This window comes from Vipera ursinii, assembly GCF_947247035.1.
Source record: "Vipera ursinii genome assembly, chromosome: 1".
NCBI classification, from domain to species: Eukaryota; Metazoa; Chordata; class Lepidosauria; order Squamata; family Viperidae; genus Vipera; species Vipera ursinii.
In genome coordinates, this window is record NC_139512.1 from 204,590,572 (window position 1) to 204,605,767 (window position 15,196).

A 15,196-nucleotide genomic window follows, 5' to 3' on the forward strand; every position below is an offset into this window, starting at 1 on the left:
AAAGCTAGTTTTCTGCCACAAAGTCATGGCACGGCCAGCCCTAAGAGGACGAAAAATCAAAAACCGAACAACGGATCTGCCTATTCCACAATACCTGCTTTATGCCTCTGATTTGTTCTGCATCTGAAAGGCAGCAGGTGAGACCCCGTCCTATCCCCATATTGTATTTCAGTACAAGTCTGTTTACTCCTTGTACATAAAACGGGAGAGGGGGGGAAAGAGATTTTTCACTCAGGCCCCCTAATGGCTTGAACCAACGTTTTGGCATTTAAATATTTTTCATTACTATCAGCTTCTTAAGATGGGCAAAATATTCTACAAGATTTATATACAACTTGAATATGGAATAATAGCTTTCATACTTACTTAAACCATTTAATAACATTATATTTTTATTTCCAAGAGGGAGAGAAACCAGCCAGCCAGCCTATTAACAAGCAATTAACCAACCAATGGAATACAAAGATAAATCATTGATAGTTCCTGATCTCAGACTTATGAACTCAAAGACATAGCATAAGAGGAAAAAAAATATGGAGAAGAGGGAAATAACATACTCGGGCACTCATTCTTAGTTGTAAATATCATATGCAGTGTATGATCTAATAAGGAAGGATGAAGCAAACTTTTTGCAATGGCTCTTTTGTGATTAATGTAATTTTCCAAATTGGGCTTTTTAGGAAGCCCAAGGCTACTCTAATTTATAATCTTAATTTGCTCCATGTATTATTTTTTTTTCTAAAATCAATGTGAAATGTAGTGACCCTCTGGGGAGGTTTTGGAGGGTAGGAAGAATAGCATCTTTATCATATAACACAAGTCTTGTGATGGCTGTGGTGGCTTCCAGTAAATTTATGACTACAAGCTATGATGATAACCTATAAAGCCTTTTAGGGCTTGGTACTTGGGTACTGCAGGATTACTTCCTTCAGGCAGAACCAACCAATCCACTGTTTGTCCTGAGCTGGAATGTTAAGAATGCCACAAAAGTGAAATTAGGAAGAGGGAACCAAAACTCAATGTTTTTTTAGCTCATGCTCTAGCCTAATGGAGTGGCATTCCCCCAGAGATCCAAAGGCCATTCTTAATGCTAATCAGGAAGTTACAACAGAAGTTTCCCATAGAGCTTCTAATATTCCGAAATATGTATGATTTTTAAGAATTGGGCAAGGTAGCAATTTATGGACAGGCCAAATTGTTTTGGTGGTTTTGTGTCAGTTTTGTAAATCCCCAGGATAACTTGCGGAGGTGTAGCCATGTGGTAAATAATCATATTGTATCAATTAGGAAATATTTTAATAAAAAATTCTATACTTTCCTAATATTTATACTAATAAAAAGTTTGTGTTTTTTTTTATAAACTGTTGTTAAGATCTAGAAAGCAGACCATGAGTTCAAGTTCCGCCTTAACCATGAAAGCCAACTGGGTGATTTTGGGTCAGTCATTCTCTCTCAGCCCAACCCACCTCACAGGATTGTTGTTCTGGGGAAAATAGGAGGAAATTTTGCTGCCTTGAGTTATTTGTAAAAATAATAAAGGTGGGAAGAAAGGAAAGGAAAGGAAAGGAAAGGAAAGGAAAGGAAAGGAAAGGAAAGGAAAGGAAAGGAAAGGAAAGGAAAGGAAAGGAAAGGGAAGGGAAGGGAAGGGAAGGGAAGGGAAGGGAAGGGAAGGGAAGGGAGAGAGAGGGGGAGAAAGAAAGAAAGAAAGAAAGAAAGAAAGAAAGAAAGAAAGAAAGAAAGAAAGAAAGAAAGAAAAGAAATATTTCACATTTCAACATTTGGCTATTCTGTGAACAAATTTCAAAGGCAAAAAAATCCCTGGAGCATCTTTAAAGGTAACCCATTAAAAGTGCATCAGAGATAAAGTTTGGTTATATCTAGCTAAATTTAAGCTAATCTTAAAAAAACATTCCATAGGAAGTGCTTAAGAAGGAAAGTTAAAAATATTGTATAAGAAGAAGCATCAAATTCTTGGAAGAAAGTGTTTATTTTTATTTTATTAGTCTTTATTTTATTAAATTTCCTACCACTAAAACCTAGTTGGAGTAGCAATTATCATCATTTGCGAGCAAAGGATTTCATGCAGCAAGTCACCATGACTCTTACCAGAGAGGTATTTTAATGGCTGTCCTAAAAATACAGATCGAACCTTTACAGCTATCAACAGATGGTCTCATCAGATGAACACTGTTCTTTTTCCAGGAATACAGATCTATTACTAACAGTTTAGGATGTGTTCTTCTCATGTATTACGTCTGAATTACTCACCTATTTGGAAATGCAAGAACACAGTATATGGGTCCTCAGCATAATATGCGGAAATCTTTCTTTTCAACATTCTAGGTAGGTTTTTCATTCTATTCTTCCCCCGTGTATTGGACATACTTCCACCCTTCTTTTCTGGTCAGTATTTCATCACCAATGAGCATGTCTAGTCCCGAGTTGCCTATTCTTGACAACACTCCAGCCAATCTTTCTTTCCCCCTACAGAATTTCCATTCTTCTTCATATAATAGCACTCTCCAGCCTGTTGATTAGTAATAATAATCATAACAATGATACCAATAAGAGAAGGTAATGATACCAATAAGAGAAGATGAGAATAATAATAATAATACAGTCATACCACATTGGTAAATATACTTAGAGATAAGACGGTACTGTGGGAATTAGGTGTTCAGCAGAGTGATGGCAAAAGGGAAAAAACTGTCTTTGTGTCTAGTTGTTTGGCATGTGATGCCCTGTAGCAATGTCCAGAGAGGAGGAAATGAAACATTTACCGTATTTTCCAGCGTATAAGACGACCCCCCAACTTTTGAGATGATTTTCATGGGTTAAAGTCTTATACGCCGGAAAATACGGGTAAGTAGGAAGTCAGGGCTCCTTCTCAATTAGGTAAAGGTTTATCAAGAGCTTTTGGCCTCGAGATCAGCTTTGCTCTGCCTCGCCTAAACCTCGTCTCCTCTCGCCTTGGCGCCCCCTTCTACTTCAGCCACACGTGCTGGCTGTTTCGGCCAGGAGCGACGAGCATTGTGGCCCAACACTTCGGGAAGGCACCAGGTCTGAAAGAAGGCGGTTCTTTCCGTAGGTTAGTTAATGAACAGGGCGGCGGAGGGCGGGGGGTGGTGGTGAAAGAAACGGGCTCAGCCCTGCGCCGCAAGTTTGAGATTCCCTCAAAGAAAGCCCCGAGTTTCCAAGTAACTAGAAACCAGAAGGAGCCCTGCGTGGCACTGAGATCGAGAAGCCCGTTTACCCTCCCCTGCATTTTGCTGTGCTTTTCTAAAGTTTTCCAAGAAAATGCAAACTTGGGGTTTTTCCTCCTTTCACTTGCATAAGTTATCGCTGGAGTATACAGAAACGGGGAAAAGAAATAAAGGGGAAAAACCCTGCACATATTATAATATTGATTTTTCAAAAGGCCGCCTTCTACTTCAGGGCGGAGGGGCGACCCCGGGTTGCTGAATCCCCAGCGCCAGTTTTCTGCTGCGGTCTGCCTGTCACAATTCCCGAGCTGCGCCTTCCCGGGCGGGTGTTGCTGTAGGTCTGGCCACGGCACCACACCCTGAAGTCGAACTCCCAGGGTCAGGTGAAGCTCAGCTCCGCGCAAACATGTCAGGTCGGCCTCCGCCTGGCTTCCCGCACTCCCTTGAGCTCTCGTGCTTGCCGAGTGCTGGCGACTCGGCATGCGCTTGACTCCCGCTCCCTTCCAAAAAAAAATAAAAAAGGGGTCTGCTGCCCTAAGACGCTGGTAAGCTGGAGCCTCAGCCTCGGTTGGGCTGGTCGGTTTATTTATGAGGAGCCCGTCTTTCGCCATTCTTGAGCGCTGGATTTGTCCATTTCCACTAACGTCTCTGCTCCCGAGGATTTACTATTTTCCGGCGTATAAGGCGACTGGGCGTATAAGACGACCCCCGACTTTTGAGAAGATTTTCATGCGTTAAAAAGTCATCTTATACGCTGGAAAATACGGTATGTCCAGGATGTGAGGGGGTCTGTAGATACTTTCTCAGCTCTCTTTCTGACCTGTGCAATATACAGGTCCTCAACAGAAGGCAGGTTGGTTGCAGTTGTTTTTTCTGCAGTCCTAATTATTGTCGTGGAAAAACCCAATGAAAAAGACAAGAGACAGCAGCACCAAATAATTCTTACTTTAAGATTCAGAGGTTTATTTTGCTAATAATTTGGAACATAGCAAGCATAACAACACAACTTCACTTATATTAATAACCCATTGCAATGAGGTCCACTGGTATAGAAAATTCCAAAGGACAGCTATAGGCCAATGGCAAATCAATCAGGTCCAGACCCAACTCTTAGTTTATACCCTTTCTTGTTCTAAGACTGTAGTCAGATGGTCCGCTGACTTTTGCTGACGTCTTACTGACCTCCTCCTGACCTTCTGCTGAACATAACTTTCCACATATGCCCTGTACATTGGAACCCGCATCCACCAGCTACTTTCAGTTCCCTATTTCTTACTGTTCCAGTCCTTATGTTCTAAATATATTTGAAACAAGCAAGCTTAGTAAAATCATATTAAGAAAAGTACAATTCCAAACTGCAAAATTAAGCATAGCACAAACTTTGGTTCAATACTTTGTCCATGAGGCCTGATTCAGTTTACCTGGGCCTAAACCTTGCATAAAAGAACAATAGCCAATATTTTCATTTTCCACTTTATCCATTGAGAGCTTGTATCTGTCCTGTTTGGTTGCTGGACCAAATCAGACAGTTACAGAAGTACAAATGACAGACTCAATCATTCCTCTATCAAGAGCTCCTGGGGCATTCTGAACTTTCTGAGTTGATGCAGGAAGAACATTCTTTGTTATGCCTTTTTAATTATGGTTCTAATGTTAGGTGTCCCATTTCAAATCCTGGGAGATTACAGACCCCCTAAAACCTGAAGACTAGGACTCTATTGTTAATACTATGCTGTCTAATAGAGTAAGAGGTGGTAGAATAGGAGGGCTCCTCCACTCTCATCTCTACAGTTTTAAGCATGTTCAGCTCTAGATTGTTCTGGCTACACCACAGGGCCAGTTGTTCAGTGTCCCATCTATATGCAGTCTCATTTTTTTAAAAAAAAAATCCCATATATATCCCGCCCTTCTCCGAAGACTCAGGGCGGCTTACAATTTAAAGCACAAATCAATGTGCTTAGCAATAGCCTTCATTCTATGTATATGCCTGCTTATTAGGGCTTTCGCCCCCCCCCCAAGCAGCATTATTACAAAGTCAGCTTAATTGCCCCCAACAATCTGGGTCCTCATTTTACCTACCTCGGAAGGATGGAAGGCTGAGTCAACCTTGAGCCTGGTGGGACTCGAACCTGCACTAATTGCAGGCAGCTGGTGTTACTTAAGGAGGCATTAGCCCACTGCTCCACCAAGGCTCTTCCCTCAAATGAGACCAATGACTGTTGTATCTGTTGATTAGACCTTAATTTATCATTCTGAGCAATGGTGGACTGTTGACTAGGCCTTAATTTATCATTTCATTTTACTTCTATATCACCAAAGCTGTATAACTGTTGGCAGTTTACAATCCTCAGAACATAACAACGTTTAAAAGCCACAATAACTATACCCTGTATTTAGCTCTGGGAAGTGGGGGGGGGAAGGAGGTGGTTTGGGGTGGGTGGGATTTTGGGATGTATTGTAAAATCTTGTTTTTGTAAAACTCTTTAATAAAAAAAAATTCAACCTATACCCTTAAATAGTGATAGACATTATACAAGGACATATTATATAATGTATTACAGGTAGTCCTCAACTTACAACCACCACTGAGCCCGAACTTTCTGTTGTTAGGTGAGACGTTTATTAAGTAAGTATGGCCCCATTTTACGACCTTTCCTGCCACAGTTGTTAAGTGAAGCACTGCAGTTGATAAGTTAGTAATCTGGTCGTTAGGTAAATCTGGCTTCCCTGTTGACTTTGCTTGTCAGAAGGTCGCAAAAGGGGATCACATGACCCCTTGTGACACAGCAACGATCAGAAATATGAACCAGTTTGCCACGCATCTGAATTTTGATCGCCTGATCATAGGGATGCTGTAACTGTGCAGTTGTAACATACAAACTGTTGTAAGTCGACGACTATCTGTATAGACAATTAGGAACATCAACTCTCCAAAGCCTGCTAAACAGTTCCAAGGTTTTCAAAAAAAAAAACCCCACCAAAGTTATTGCCAGTCTAGAAGACATTAATTTCAAAAAGTGAGGGCCGTTACAGAAAAAGTAACCCCAAATCTTCCATTCCTTACATGTCAGGAATCCTTGACATTTCCAGCTGGGATGAATGTACTAAAGATCCTGGTTCTCTCTGAAGGAGCAATTCTACAAATAGGTGTACTGTATTAGAAGAATTAACATTTCACTTCTACCCCAAAATGTATCAGAATACAGGTGACATATACCTGTAACCTATTTTTATCTGCCAGAACTAGGCTGCTTCATTCCAATGCATTGTAGTTTTTAAGTGGTGTCCAAAAAATGGGATGCAATGCTTTTCCTAGTATTTCTGAAAACATGTGCTGTACATAATTGAAAATCTAAAGATATAACTTTACATAAGAGGAAACTTTACATTTGCATTCACTTTTAACTTGAAATTATGTGTTAAGCAATCCCAATATTGTACTCAAAATCTATCCTTCAATCACCAATTAGATTTTTTTTACTACTTTTATGAGACTAATGTTTTCCCCACTCTTTTTATAGAAAGCTGCTGACCTACCCTTCACATGATACTCAGTAATTAACTTCACGATATCTGTTTTCAGATTACATCAGAGATCTAATTACCACATCTAGAGAACAAAGGTGAGGTCAAAATCCTTGTAAGAACCGCTTCCATATAAAAGAGCCTGGAACAAGAAAAAACCAAATTGTTCTTTCTGGACGAAGAAGGATACTCTTTATCTTACGACAAATGAACTTCCAGAAAGAGACTGAAATCTCATTTTTCAATGAAACACAGTAAGCCCTACGAAATAACAACTGATAAATTGTGCTTATTCAGGCCAAAAAGAATTTGGGTTTATCACTCTAAGAATGAGATAAAAGAGAATCCTAAATTTTAATAATTTTTCAAGCCTTAAGCTTCAGTACTTACCTAGTTTGTCATTTTTAATTTAAATACACTGCAAGGCTTGAAATGCTGAAAGCAGTTGTAAATAAATGCAGTAAGCTAACAATGACTTGTTTACATCCTGTCCATTTGCCTTTTCAATTATTTCTAGCCATTAAGGTAAATGGGAATAGAAGAAGCAAAACAAGCAATATTTTTTAAAAAACAAAACTCAGCCAAAATGTTTATCTGGGATTAGCAAGCAGATGAGCTGGCAGAAACCTAAGTTAGTGCTGATGATCTAAAAGGGCCCCTCATTTGACATTGCAAAGATCACTCTGACATTTCAACAATCCTTCTGGGCAAAGCCAAGGAGAAACATATTAGCTGTCTGCTTTAACAGCTGTCATACAAATACCCCTTCTAAGAAACGTGGTTGCCTTCTTTAGAACAAAATAAACAGAATGAATAAAAGTCTCCTTTCTGAGGCATTTGCAAATCTCACATCAAAATATGACCATCAAAAACAAATCCATCAAAAATATGACCATCAAAACAAATGTACTGTTTATCAAGTAAAGATAGGTGCACTGGTTGTTCTTAAAAAAAGATCTTTATTTTCTAAAAGAAACAGAGATGCATTGCCACAGCCTCCACAAAGAAACAGTAATCCATTCTTTCAGCTACAGCTAGAAAGAAGCAGGCTCACAGCAGCAATACAAAAATTGAGTTTATTCATCACATTAATGAACTGTCCTGTATAATACTGTATAATTTTTTTTAGGCTATGAAACCTGATAATAATTTTTAAGAAGTACCAGAATCACTGCCTGCATAAGTAAATTCTTGTTATTTTTACCTTTAGTCTCCCATGGAACCCCATTAAGTTCTCATTGAATCCTGAGGTTCTGCAGAACACAATTTTAAAAGCCCAACTTCATAACACAGGGCTTTTCAACCAGTGGTACGGGTACCACTGGTGGCACTTGGCAGGTGGTACACAACCATCCTAGAAAAGTGGTAGCAGGGGAGGGGAATGAGCTGTACCGGTGGCAGGACTGCACAAGCCTGAGCGAGAGATGGCTGGAGCTGCAGGGCTGTCAGGGATCAGTGGAAGCACCAGAGTCAGCACCAGTCTCCAGCTGGAGCTCAGCACTGATCCTGACGCTTCTGAGCCCAGAAGAAGCGCAGATCAGCTGGAATGTTGCAGCATCTCCAGGGTCTTGTGATTTACCACCCAGCAGACAAGGAATAAAAACCAAACACACACACCCCACACCCCCGCTGCCAATCCTCAACAGAAATGCTCACAACAATGAAAACTTTGAATAGGAGGAAGAGCACCACTGGGAGGGCAGGCAGATGTCTTGCTCAGCTGTGGCTTGGGGGGGCACTTTTTTCAGTGCCATTGTAACTTCAGTCACTAAGCAAACTGTTGTAAGTCGAGGACTACCTGTACTTCATCACTTTTTTCCTTTTTTGGGGGGGTCATCAAGTTTTTGACACCTTGCTAGGTGACTGATGGTACTCAGATGTTGCCATATCCTAAAAGTGGTACAATGGGTGAAAAGGTTGAAAAGCCCTGTCATAACAGATAACATACTCAACTAGCTAACTCACAGTTCAATAACAAAGACTCATCAGTTTGTCTACATATCAAGATATGAGAGCTAGATTTTTTGCCCCTACACAATATCTTGTGTTTCATAGTGAGGTAAAAGAAACAAGTAATAAAAGTACATTAAAATGAAGACAATAATGTCTCCACATCAGTTCTAAAACCTTCCTAACCTACTGATGTCATCATTGCTAATGGCTGTGTACGGGTTATAAGCAGGAATCACTCATAATAGAAAGTTTTTTTTATGACAGTCTTCGGTCAAGCTTTATTGATCATAAGTTCTATGTATCTGACTTCCATATATTTCCTAACCACTTTCCAAGGAAGGGGAAAACATAAAGTAATTGGAGGCTTTTTAAAATAGTCACTCAAAGATTAAGTCACAAAATAAAATTACAGTGTGCTTTAAGCATGTTTTTTTAATCATCCAAAGGAGGCCCTATTCATGTTATGAGATTAACATAAACCATGACATGAACATTGCACTATACCAAAGACAATAACAAACCACATTGCCTAATGAAGGGTGAATTCAGCCAAAGCCTCTCCTGGTATTCATGAAACAACCTCTTTTACCTAATAGGTTCTTGTTCACAGATATGAAGTTACATCAGTACAAATGTTGATAATTGGCATGAGGATATTGATCTTTTTTCATCCAGAACTACTAGCTCTCCCTTTATGGTAAAGTTACCTTGACATAATCTTACAAGGCTGAAAGTACATTTCCCCTCCTTCACCTTTACAGTCCAAGAAACTAGACAGTCCTTTCTGAGACATTTAACACAGACACACACACACACACACACACACACACACACACACACACACACACAGAGGGTCTTCCTCTTCTCTTAAGGTCATTCCCACATATTATTACACAGCCTGACCATCTGCACTAAAACCATTTTACAGATGTAAACTATAATGACATCCACTGCATTAGACCTGAATCTGCTCCAATTAGCGTTAAGCCTAAAAAGGAAAGAAGCCACATGAGCCTTTGTCCATGAAAAACAATCTCTCTCCCGAGCAATTTTGACAGAAAAGTAGCTCAGGGAGAAAGGGTTAGGGCTTAAGGGTTCTTACCAATTTCCAGTCAAAATAGTTATTATTTCAGAAAATTACATTCAGGAAACAGTCGGTATCATTGATCCATTCATTTCTCAGAATCTAATTTAGTCTGGTCATAAAAAATGCACACTCTGTTGAACTCCCTTCTAAATTTAAGAAATGGGGCAAGGGGACACCATCAAGATAACAAAATTCAAATTTGGCTTAGTGCAGCCAATGAGTCAGTTCATTGTGAGCCTCAGGCCTGGGTTTTATAACTAAGATGGAGTTCGATTTGGCGTTTTCAACTTTGACAATTTTGTTGCCATTGTTCTTTCCACTGCTAAAGATAAAGATGTTAAGATAAACCCCTCACGGTCTTAATAAGTGCATAAATGTTTGAATAAAAACATGAATCAGCTAATATTATTTTAGACAAGGCCAGATTAGGCCAGACGTCCTATGAACAGCACAAAATGGTGTCCCTTGACAAAAGCAAAATTCACATGCCATGAAACAAATATATCTGATGACACTTTCAAACCGCTTTTTAACTTTAGTCACTCACCATGCCAATGTTTTTAACATTGCAGATTAAAGCTGAACAGGGCAGATAAGGACAATTATTAAAAAAAAATATTGATTAAAGTCAAGCAGCAGTCAAAAAACAAGAGGAATGATAGCTAGGGGAAAAACATTCTGTGGCTCCCTTTCATTGGTGATTTAAGGATGTGCTTATATTGCTTAATGGTTAATCCAGGACTGTTTTTGAGCTAAGAAGATAATTCCTCCAGAATATTCAGATATTGATATCTGTATTCACAATGTGGCACCATAGTGGCGCAGTGGTTAGAATGCAGTATTACAGGCAAACTCTGCCCACAGTCAGGAGTTCGATCCTGATGGGACTTGAGGTTGACTCAGCCTTCCATCCTTCCAAGGTAAGTAAAACAAGGACCCAGATGGTTCAGGGCAATATGCTGATGTTGTAAACCGTTCAGAGTGTGCTGTAAAGCACTACAGAGTGGTATATAATTCTAAGTGCTATTGTTATGTAAATGACCATTACAGTTTCCCAAATGTGATAATCATTACAGGATCTCTCTGTAAAATTTCACAAGTTAAAAAAAACCTTTTTTGTGCTTTTGAGTCAGTGTTGACTCCTGGCGACTGCCTGGATGAATATCTGCAGTTCCTTGGCAAGGTTTTACAGAAGTGATTTGCCACCATCTCTCCTAGGACTAAGATAGATGGAGTGTTGCAAAGTCACTCAGCTGGCTTTGACTAGAACCTATGGTCTGTCACTTTTTAGCCTTGTACCTTAACTACTACACAAAAGTGGTTCTTTAAATTAGCAGAACCCCCAATCTTGTAATTTGAGTTGGGTGATTAGACCCTAAGCTCTAGAACAGGGGTGTCAAACTGCCAGCCCACAGGCCAGTTTCATCATACCGAAGCCGCACCCACCCCATTGCCGACAATGCAAAAAGAGTTGTGATACGTCGCGACACATCACGTGACGTGGTGAGTTTGACACTTGTGCTCTAGAACAATTGAGTAATATGAATTCCAATCCCCTTGAATATTACCCTTTGTGGCCAATGAAGCAGCATATTAGTTGTAGTTCAACAGCCCCTGAAAGGCTGTGCATAGTTCTAAAGCAGAAGTAGGGAATAATTCCCCCCCCCCCATATTTCATCTGCAATCTATGTTTCTGATGTGTTTGGCTATCATATTGCCTCTCATGATTTCTTCATGATTTCCAGGCTAAGTATATCCAGTCCTTTCAATCTTTCCATGTACTGTAGTACACATATCTGGCATCTCATCACCTACTACTTTGTCACCTACTTCCTGATTATATTCACTAAAATATAGCACACCAAAGGCCTAACCAAAAGAGAACAGATTGCTCCCATTAGGTCTCATAATTGAGACAAAAATCCCTCCTCACCTCATAAATTTATTTGTATGTCACATCGTCCTAAAGTAACAATAAAAAAGGGATTAATGTGTACCACCATTAATTTATCATTAAGAAAATTTATATGGCTGCCCAACTCACGGTGACTACAGGCAGTTTACGCATAGACCTAGCTCAGAGAATCTGACTCCGGAAAAATAATGCAAACAAAAGTGAGCATAAACATTTAAAAATTAAATAAGCTACAACAACCTTGTAGAACTAAGACACTTTACAAAGCTGCAGGAGGAAGAGAAACCTATATTCATGTATCACACTTAACTATGGATGACAATGGCCCATGAAATACTGTAAGCCACAATGAGCTAGATCAGGGGTCTTCAAACTTGGCCCTTTTATGGCTTGTGGACTTCAACTCCCAGGATTCTTCAGCCAGTGTGGCCTGCAATCTAAAATCAATATGAATTAAATATTTCTTAGGGAAGCAATCGAAGATAAAGCAGCCTCTCTTCCCCTACAGTTGAGCAAAGAAACTGCAGTACAGATAGTCCTTGACTTACAACCACGGTTGAACCCAGCATTTATGTTGCTAAGCGAGACATTTGTTAAGTGAGTTTTGCCCCATTTTACCTTTCTTACAGAGTTAAGCGAATCACTGCAGTTGTTAGTCACATGGTTAAGTGACTCTCCCTTCCCCAGTTGCAAAAGATAAATCACATGACTCCAAGACACTGCAACCATCATAAATATGAACCAGTTGCCAAGCATTTTAATTTTGATCACATGACTAGGGAGCCGCTGCAACAAACGGACAAATATCACTTTTTTCGGTTCCATTGCAACTTTTTTTTAAAATTTTTTTTAATTCCATTTATATCCCGCCCTTCTCCGAAGACTCAGGGCAGCTTACAAGCTTAGCAGTAGCCTCCATTCTATGTATATGCCTGCTTATTAGGGCTTTCACACCCCTCCCGAGCGGCATTATTACAAAGTCAGCTTAATTGCCCCCAACAATCTGGGTCCTCATTTTACCTACCTCGGAAGGATGGAAGGCTGAGTCAACCTTGAGCCTGGTGGGATGCGAACCTGCACTAATTGCAGGCAGCTGGTGTTACTTAAGGAGGCATTAGCCCACTGCTCCACCAAGGCTCTTGAACAGTCACTAAATGAACTGTTGTAAATCGAGGACTACCTTTACTTCAGACCAGCCTAATAGGTCTCCAGCCGCTTAATCTACATCCCGATCCCTGCAGTTTCCATCACTCCCTTTTTAATAGGCTCTTGGAACGGTGAGAATTGCGGTGGGAAAAAAAAAATGGACGGCGAACGTTTAAGGCTGCAAAAATGGCTTAAACTTTCCACACACACCCCCCGGCCCACCGACGGGTCACGGCATTTACCGGGTATTCTGCTAAAGAAACGCTATCGTGCTTCCACCTCGAAGCGAATTCGCAGCAAAGCGTGTATCCGCAGAAACGGGGGGAAACACATCAATCCGTTTGAAAGCCAGCGCTGCTTCCGCGTCTAAGGCCGTCCGGCTTCCCGGAAGCGCAGCAAGGCTGCAAGCACGCGAGAACGAGACAAGAAACGCCGCAGGGGTCTTCAAACTTGGCCCTTTTATGACTTGTGGACTTCAACTCCCAGAATTCCTCAGCCAGCATGGCTGGCTGAGGAATTCTGGGAGTTGAAGTCCACAAGTCATAAAAGGGCCAAGTTTGAAGACCCCCCCCCTGAGAAACGGGGTCTGGGACCGGAGAAGTTCTTAATTTTGCTGCTTCTGATTCTTTCGCTCGTGGTGTGTATCAATAAGCAACACGTACACAATTCGTCTTATAACTCCCCAAGCCGAGGCAAAAAAAGTAAACGGGAACAGGGGCGTGGGGTTAGCCACCTTGGGAAAGCAGAAGGTCGAGATGCTGCTTTAAAACGTACGACTAAAACGTGTGCCGTAATGCCTCCCCAAGGAATTAGGGAACTACTAGTGAAAAGGGTCTTTATCTCTGAAGATGGAAATAAGGGGAAGAAAGTCCCTATTCTGGCCATCTAGGTTGCGGGCAAAAGGGAAGGGAGGAAGGAAGCGAGAATACTTTTTCTAAGGTACGTAGAAGGAGAGCGCCCTTTATCCTACAATATTGGTTTCTACTTGCTTAATATTTTGAGAAGGTTTTTAAAGCCCATATGGAATCAAAGATAGTATTAGGACAGATGGCACTTTGAAGCAAATATCTGTAGAATGCCCATCTTAAAAGATGAGGCTTTGATTTGATGTTCATTTAGTACTTCACTCATGCCATCGTTCACTCCCTAGAGCAGGGGTCTCCAACCTTGGCAACTTTAAGACTTGTGGACTTCAGCTCCCAGAATTCCTCAGCCAGTGAAACTGGTTAAGGAATTCTGGGAGTTGAAGTCCACAAGTCTTAAACTTGCCAAGGTTGGGGATCTCTGCCCTAGAGCAGGAGTCTTCAAACTTGGCCCTTTCATGACTTGTGGACTTCAATGCCCAGAATTCCTCAGCCAGCATGCCTGGCTGAAGAATTCTGGGAGTTGAAGTCCACAAATCATAAAGTGACTAAGATTGGGGACCTCTGCCCTAGAGACTAAAATGGACAATGTGAAATTTGAGCGGGCCCCGAACAAGGAGTATATATCAGAGGTGGTGACCCTTTGAGAGCTGTATGCAACGAAATTTCATTTTGATTTATGCCGATTGGTGTACATTCAAAGTGACAATAAAGTTGTTGTTATTATTATTATTATTATTATTATTATTATTATTATTATTATTATTATTATTATTATTATGTAGACATGGATCTGTCATTTTTTTTCCAGAGGACCAAAAAAAGAGTCATGTATTCAAACCACCATCTACTGCTTTAGTGCTATAATTCCTACAATGGCCGATCTGGTATCTTAGGAAATTAAAGAGCAATAATCTCTTCAATCTACTGTCTTTAGTCTATTATTAATTCTTAAGTATAATTAGAAGAAATATAGAGCCAAAACATTACACACAGACAGATTTCCTGTGCTGTTTGTCAAAAAGTTACTCTACATGCACAGTATAACGTTTGGGTGGTAGAGTCTGGTAACATTTTTAAAAATTGGTGAATTTTGTTTGAAAAGCCTTTTAACAGGGTTGAAAAGGTGCTATCAGACTCCTTATGACTTTTGGTTACTGTAGTAGGCTAATGCATCTCCTTTCCTGCAGTGTTTACATATAACATTCCTATCACATAGATACTGGTAGTAGTGTTAAAATATAAAGGTACTGGCTTTCTTGTGCATTCAAGGTGTTTTGTAGATACTCAGTGGAAGCAAAGGTAACTGCAGTAAACTATACAGTATCATCAAGATAATGTACTACAAGCAAATAAAATTCAATAGTCATGTATAAACCAAGGAAGTTTTGAATATTGTTCTGCTCTGAAAAACAAAAAATGGTTATGAACCCTTTTAACATTAATATTGACTTTATATAAGGATCCAAAAGCAAGCATGGAATATTAATATTTGGCATATAGA

At 40.2% G+C, this 15,196-nt stretch overlaps 1 protein-coding gene and 1 long non-coding RNA gene across 5 annotated transcripts in view; one reads left to right on the forward strand and one right to left on the reverse strand.

Moving 5' to 3' along the window:
* SHLD1 (shieldin complex subunit 1) overlaps nucleotides 1–15,196 on the reverse strand; it is a 62,013-nt gene that overhangs the window by 42,889 nt on the left and 3,928 nt on the right. Inside the window, exons 1-2 of one of the 4 annotated variants that reach the window (XM_083349314.1) lie at nucleotides 13,072–13,204; nucleotides 11,994–12,120 (exon numbers count right to left, since the gene is read on the reverse strand). The exons of 1 other annotated variant lie outside the window; for it this stretch is intronic. In XM_083349314.1, coding sequence (XP_083205440.1) covers nucleotide 11,994 — 1 coding nt within the window. In that variant the 5' untranslated portion in view covers nucleotides 11,995–12,120; nucleotides 13,072–13,204. Of the gene's footprint in view, nucleotides 1–11,701; nucleotides 11,964–11,993; nucleotides 12,121–13,071; nucleotides 13,209–15,196 lie in introns of those variants that run through there. 2 more of the 4 variants (XM_083349315.1, XM_083349317.1) reach the window with 2 other exon arrangements.
* On the forward strand, nucleotides 14–6,834 carry LOC310632248. The gene is made up of 3 exons (XR_014490815.1): nucleotides 14–137; nucleotides 2,491–2,633; nucleotides 6,787–6,834. It is a non-coding gene; the product is annotated as an uncharacterized lncRNA (long non-coding RNA).